General features: G+C 42.9%; 1 protein-coding gene across 1 annotated transcript; it reads right to left on the bottom strand.

The window, feature by feature from the left end:
- Nucleotides 1–348: 348 nt before the first annotated feature.
- On the bottom strand, nucleotides 349–5,142 carry LOC135502202 (roundabout homolog 1-like). Its single transcript, XM_064794856.1, has 8 exons — nucleotides 5,118–5,142; nucleotides 4,603–4,872; nucleotides 3,875–4,144; nucleotides 3,147–3,416; nucleotides 2,419–2,688; nucleotides 1,691–1,960; nucleotides 822–1,124; nucleotides 349–480 (listed from the first exon to the last, which is right to left on the bottom strand). Exons 1-8 carry the CDS (start codon nucleotides 5,140–5,142, stop codon nucleotides 404–406), a joined length of 1,755 nt encoding a protein of 584 aa, XP_064650926.1. The 3' UTR covers nucleotides 349–403.
- Nucleotides 5,143–6,493: the final 1,351 nt, after the last annotated feature.

Below are 6,493 nucleotides of genomic sequence, written 5' to 3'. Positions count from 1 at the left end.
GAAGCGCCAGTCTATCTCCGCCTTGCGAACGTGAAGCGCGGAAAAAAGTGTACAATACACTGACGCGAGGAATCGGTCTGATACGAACTTGGCTAAACTCGATTCACACTGATAGCGACCTTCAACGGTGTCATATGGACGCACTCATACCATGCATTGCGGATCGGGTAAAATCCTAAAATAATTTTTTTTTTATAACACACTTAATGAGGTTAATGTTTATTTCTTGATGCTTATTTGGAATCATCAAAGGCCAACGCGTTAAATAAACGCATCGGTTGTCATCAACATAATTATGATAGGGGAAGAGCCTGCCCGGGAAGGGACACTCAATAAATGAATTGCCTCTGGCCGCATAGTTGACTTTTTACAAAATATAAGCAACGGCATTCTTATCCGCCTCCTATGTTTCATTGTGGAACTGACAACTATCATGAATATTGAGCACGCTAATCATAATGGTCGGGCTTGTCGCGCCCCCTGCAAACCAACATGAAAATAACCGTTTAATAGATTATACTGTCGAAAGGTATCGAAAAACTGACGAAAGGTCTCGGAATTCAAGAACTCGAGACTTTTCGAGAGGCATCGCCACTGAGCGTGTAATCCGATTAGGAATCCCTGCACTTTACGAGTGATTTACGAGAGATTTCGTGACCGATGCAGATTTCGAGAGTTTTCCGAGAGAAAAACGAGAGTTGGTGTTCGTAGTGTAAACATACTAATATTCTGTGACCAATGCCTTTTAGAATTTACTCTTAAGATGGCTATTGAAGTACACCCCTCTTCGTGGAAACACTAACACAGATGATACAACTTACCTGGTTTGAGGAGCTTAAATTTGAAAACCATCGCTTGAAATCCGCTCGTTTGCACAGAACACGTATAGTTATCATAATCGGAGGATGTGACGTTTTTGATTGACAACTTGCTCGACGTCGACCCGGATGTAATTTCATATTTGGACGATGAGTTTGAAAGTTTAAAGTCAGCTTTGGACCAAATGTAACCAGTTGTTGCCGGAGTCGGTTTGGCGATTATGAAAAGTTCGAATGATGCCTCCTTGCCTATCTCTCCTTCCACGTCATACTTCATTTTGGCCTCTGGGTCTATTCTAGGAGAGTCTATGGGTGAAAAGGGAGTTTCAGTGGCCATTATGCATAATGCACAGTGCGATGCATACGGGGAAGATTTTGTAAACTGATGAAAAGTGTTAGGTTTCCTACTTTTCAGCCTTTTGTTGAGACCTCTGTGAATTCTTTCTTCTCCTGTGTAAACCCTGTTGATCGTTTGCCGAGAATCTCTCTGTTCAAGCCGTCAAGTTGAGGAGAGATCAGTTACATGGTGGTTGGAGTGCCAGGCTCATATTTATAAGGTCGTGGGTTCGACTTTTTTCGTCTTTGTGTCATTAAGAAGGCATATAACCCTGCTTCTCACCACCCAGAAGTAAATTGGTACCTAGCAAGCATAGGTGGCGAAATATGAATGCCAGTCCTGAGCGCTGTAAATAGCGGCAGGTCGGACCAGTCAAACTCCCAGAGAGTAGATAAAAGCTTAAATCATGAATGTACGGGCCGATACTGGGCGATATAATGTACAGCGCTTTGAGCAACTGTATTAAGTGCTACACAAATCTCTTGATTATGGGTTTGCTTAAACAAAAACAGAAACGACAATGAATCATACTCACAGTATACAACGAAATCCTCTTCAGTGCTTGTCTTAGAGCCAGCATCATTTTTCGCAACACATACATATTTTCCCTCATCAGCCTTCTTGACGGGTGAAAAAAGCAGAGCACCAGGTTCAGTTGTCCCTGGTGACACAGTGGTGCCATTTTTAGTCCACGTGTACGTGACTGGTTTCGTGACGTTTTCATTTTCGGCATTGCAGGTAAATTTTGCAGTGTCTCCAACTTTGATCGGTGATGGATTTTTGACGGCCGGGGTCAGGGGTGGAACTGAAATCAAGAAAGGAGAGAGAAGTCAGCAACTGGGCGGCATAGTAAGAAACGTGTAAGCCTATATCTTTATCGTTCTTACATGCAGAACCCAATAAATGGAGAAAGTGGCCGGCCTTTATATTCAGGCCTATATTCATAAACTCGTGGGTTCGACCCTGGAAAGGAACTTTTTCTTCGTCTTTGAGCACTTGAGAAGGCACAAGACCCAGTGAGATTTCTTCTTTCCACTCGAGAGTAAATGGGTACCTAGCTAGCATTGATGGCGAATATGAATGCCAGTCCTGAGCGCGGAGGTCGGACCTGCCCTACTAAATGCTTAAATCATAAATGTACATGTACAGGCAGCTTGGCGTGAAAATATAAAGGGCTTTGAGCAACTGGATTAAGCGCTAAACAAATCTCTTAATTATGGGTTTGCTTAAACAATACAGAAATGCATAAAGACTCATACTCACAGTATACAACGAAATCCACTTCAGTGCTTGTCTTAGAGCCAGCATCATTTTTCGCAACACATACATATTTTCCCTCATCAGCCTTCTTGACGGTTAAAAAAAGCAGAGCACCAGGTTCAGTTGTCCCTGGTGACACAGTGGTGCCATTTTTAGTCCACGTGTACGTGACTGGTTTCGTGACGTTTTCATTTTCGGCATTGCAGGTAAATTTTGCAGTGTCTCCAACTTTGATCGGTGATGGATTTTTGACGGCCGGGGTCAGGGGTGGAACTGAAATCAAGAAAGGAGAGAGAAGTCAGCAACTGGGCGGCATAGTAAGAAACGTGTAAGCCTATATATTTATCGTTCTTACATGCAGAACCCAATAAATGGAGAAAGTGGCCGGCCTTTATATTCAGGCCTATATTCATAAACTCGTGGGTTCGACCCTGGAAAGGAACTGTTTCTTCGTCTTTGAGCACTTGAGAAGGCACAAGACCCAGTGAGATTTCTTCTTTCCACTCGAGAGTAAATGGGTACCTAGCTAGCATTGATGGCGAATATGAATGCCAGTCCTGAGCGCGGAGTTCGGACCTGCCCTACTAAATGCTTAAATCATAAATGTACATGTACAGGCAGCTTGGCGTGAAAATATAAAGGGCTTTGAGCAACTGGATTAAGCGCTAAACAAATCTCTTAATTATGGGTTTGCTTAAACAATACAGAAATGCATAAAGACTCATACTCACAGTATACAACGAAATCCTCTTCAGTGCTTGTCTTAGAGCCAGCATCATTTTTCGCAACACATACATATTTTCCCTCATCAGCCTTCTTGACGGGTGAAAAAAGCAGAGCACCAGGTTCAGTTGTCCCTGGTGACACAGTGGTGCCATTTTTAGTCCACGTGTACGTGACTGGTTTCGTGACGTTTTCATTTTCGGCATTGCAGGTAAATTTTGCAGTGTCTCCAACTTTGATCGGTGATGGATTTTTGACGGCCGGGGTCAGGGGTGGAACTGAAATCAAGAAAGGAGAGAGAAGTCAGCAACTGGGCGGCATAGTAAGAAACGTGTAAGCCTATACCTTTATCGTTCTTACATGCAGAACCCAATAAATGGAGAAAGTGGCCGGCCTTTATATTCAGGCCTATATTCATAAACTCGTGGGTTCGACCCTGGAAAGGAACTGTTTCTTCGTCTTTGAGCACTTGAGAAGGCACAAGACCCAGTGAGATTTCTTCTTTCCACTCGAGAGTAAATGGGTACCTAGCTAGCATTGATGGCGAATATGAATGCCAGTCCTGAGCGCGGAGGTCGGACCTGCCCTACTAAATGCTTAAATCATAAATGTACATGTACAGGCAGCTTGGCGTGAAAATATAAAGGGCTTTGAGCAACTGGATTAAGCGCTAAACAAATCTCTTAATTATGGGTTTGCTTAAACAATACAGAAATGCATAAAGACTCATACTCACAGTATACAACGAAATCCTCTTCAGTGCTTGTCTTAGAGCCAGCATCATTTTTCGCAACACATACATATTTTCCCTCATCAGCCTTCTTGACGGGTGAAAAAAGCAGAGCACCAGGTTCAGTTGTCCCTGGTGACACAGTGGTGCCATTTTTAGTCCACGTGTACGTGACTGGTTTCGTGACGTTTTCATTTTCGGCATTGCAGGTAAATTTTGCAGTGTCTCCAACTTTGATCGGTGATGGATTTTTGACGGCCGGGGTCAGGGGTGGAACTGAAATCAAGAAAGGAGAGAGAAGTCAGCAACTGGGCGGCATAGTAAGAAACGTGTAAGCCTATATCTTTATCGTTCTTACATGCAGAACCCAATAAATGGAGAAAGTGGCCGGCCTTTATATTCAGGCCTATATTCATAAACTCGTGGGTTCGACCCTGGAAAGGAACTGTTTCTTCGTCTTTGAGCACTTGAGAAGGCACAAGACCCAGTGAGATTTCTTCTTTCCACTCGAGAGTAAATGGGTACCTAGCTAGCATTGATGGCGAATATGAATGCCAGTCCTGAGCGCGGAGGTCGGACCTGCCCTACTAAATGCTTAAATCATAAATGTACATGTACAGGCAGCTTGGCGTGAAAATATAAAGGGCTTTGAGCAACTGGATTAAGCGCTAAACAAATCTCTTAATTATGGGTTTGCTTAAACAATACAGAAATGCATAAAGACTCATACTCACAGTATACAACGAAATCCTCTTCAGTGCTTGTCTTAGAGCCAGCATCATTTTTCGCAACACATACATATTTTCCCTCATCAGCCTTCTTGACGGGTGAAAAAAGCAGAGCACCAGGTTCAGTTGTCCCTGGTGACACAGTGGTGCCATTTTTAGTCCACGTGTACGTGACTGGTTTCGTGACGTTTTCATTTTCGGCATTGCAGGTAAAATTTGCAGTGTCTCCAACTTTGATCGGTGATGGATTTTTGACGGCCGGGGTCAGGGGTGGAACTGAAATCAAGAAAGGAGAGAGAAGTCAGCAACTGGGCGGCATAGTAAGAAACGTGTAAGCATATATCTTTATCGTTCTTACATGCAGAACCCGATAAATGGAGAAAGAGGCCGGCCTTTATACCGCAGCCACTATAAGAAAACAGCATCCGGTCATTTCGAAAAAAGTTGGCCTACAAGAAGAACTCAGTCTGATCTTATTTTTTTGGATGAGTTTATTTTCGCAAAATCAAACGATGACTCACATTGATCGTTCAGACGACTTTTCATCTCTTAAAATAAACCTGGCACCGACTCGACTGGTCTAACAGTTTTTGTGATTATAAATGAAATCCATAATTTACATCACCAAGAGACCTGGAACTTGGGTATTGGAAGATATAATCATTAAATGCGAGGATGCACTTTATGCGAGTCTAATACATACAATAACGAAAAGATCGAAAGTAACACCGTTTTCATGATAGACTGAATAATTTGGTCCGAGGACCCGGTGTAAAAGAAATACAAGTCCGCCCGGAACCGAAGTTCTACGGACCTTGGTGCCTAAGGAATGGGGCCCTACCGTTCCTGGGCAACGATTCCTATATAGTAGGTAGGAATCTGATTACTGGGGGACTTAGATTTCTTTTACAGCAGTGACAGAAATTAATATCCCCCGTAACCAATGTCCGTACCCATTTAAATTGCATACACAATAGAATGTACTATGGCATATAATAGAACATGCGTTCTAATATCTAAGGTTTTGGGGTGTCGGCCAGCCAATCACTCGTAGTCTAGTGGTCATGGTCCCTGCCAAGTAAGCAAGAACCCTAGGTTTTGAGTCCTTCTCGGTCTACTCTTTCTTTTTTCCTTGTCACCTCTTGCATAATCGATTACAATCATTCGACTGATTCATCAATTAAGGAATGGGTCGATCACATTTAAACCATATTCATCAGTCTAGCCTGCTTTCTAGACCAATAAAACGCACTTGGAAACTTGTATTGGCCTTCATTCCTGCATTTCTACGGAACCAGGCCTATCCAGCTCGTTGCAGTATCTCGAGGAAGCGGTCAATCCGCCGAGCAGTCTTAGATTCCTAGGAAAGAAGGTCTGGCGGAGTTAGATTCCTTGGAAAGAAAGTCCGCCTGGGACGCTGATTACTAGATTTTGGACCTACATTCCTAAAGAGTCACGGTCCTAGGACATTGGTTGCTAGTAATCTAAGTCCTAGGACTCCAGCTTCTAGTCGTCCAGGACCGTAGGACTTTGATTCCTAGGAGTTAAAGTCCGGCCGACTCCAGCTAGGTAGGACCTGGATTACTTTTACACCGGTACTAGCTTTTGACACGTACTGTGCCTTAATCAAGTATGAGCAAAAAAGTGAAATATCCAAGTTAATACATGCAATGCAAATTGTAGAGTAAACACAAAAGTTGTTTATACACTAGATTGAAAACCACAGAAAAACAAAGCGATCAGGGTTAATAAGGTTTAAACGTAGACAGGGGCAAAAAAGGTGGGAAATGAGGTAATTAAAGAGTAGGAAATAAGGTAATTAAAGACAAAACACCTGTAGGGTGCACAGAGGAAATGACGCATTATATTATAAACAACAATTATTAGAGGTGAACTA

This window comes from Lineus longissimus, chromosome 18 (genome assembly GCF_910592395.1).
Source record: "Lineus longissimus chromosome 18, tnLinLong1.2, whole genome shotgun sequence".
In the NCBI taxonomy this organism is placed as follows: Eukaryota; Metazoa; Nemertea; class Pilidiophora; order Heteronemertea; family Lineidae; genus Lineus; species Lineus longissimus.
This window is presented reverse-complemented; position numbering and strand designations above follow the sequence as displayed.

What these genes read in the sequence shown, in the direction of transcription:
- LOC135502202 (XM_064794856.1), bottom strand. Translation starts at nt 5,142, where the DNA reads ATGAAAAGTCGTCTGAACGATCAAT. An exon ending in AAGTCGTCTGAACGATCAAT is followed by an intron (nt 4,873 to 5,117) that starts GTGAGTCATCGT and finishes TCTTGATTTCAG; the next exon opens with TTCCACCCCTGACCCCGGCC. An exon ending in ATTTAAGCTCCTCAAACCAG is followed by an intron (nt 481 to 821) that starts GTAAGTTGTATC and finishes GTTGGTTTGCAG; the next exon opens with GGGGCGCGACAAGCCCGACC.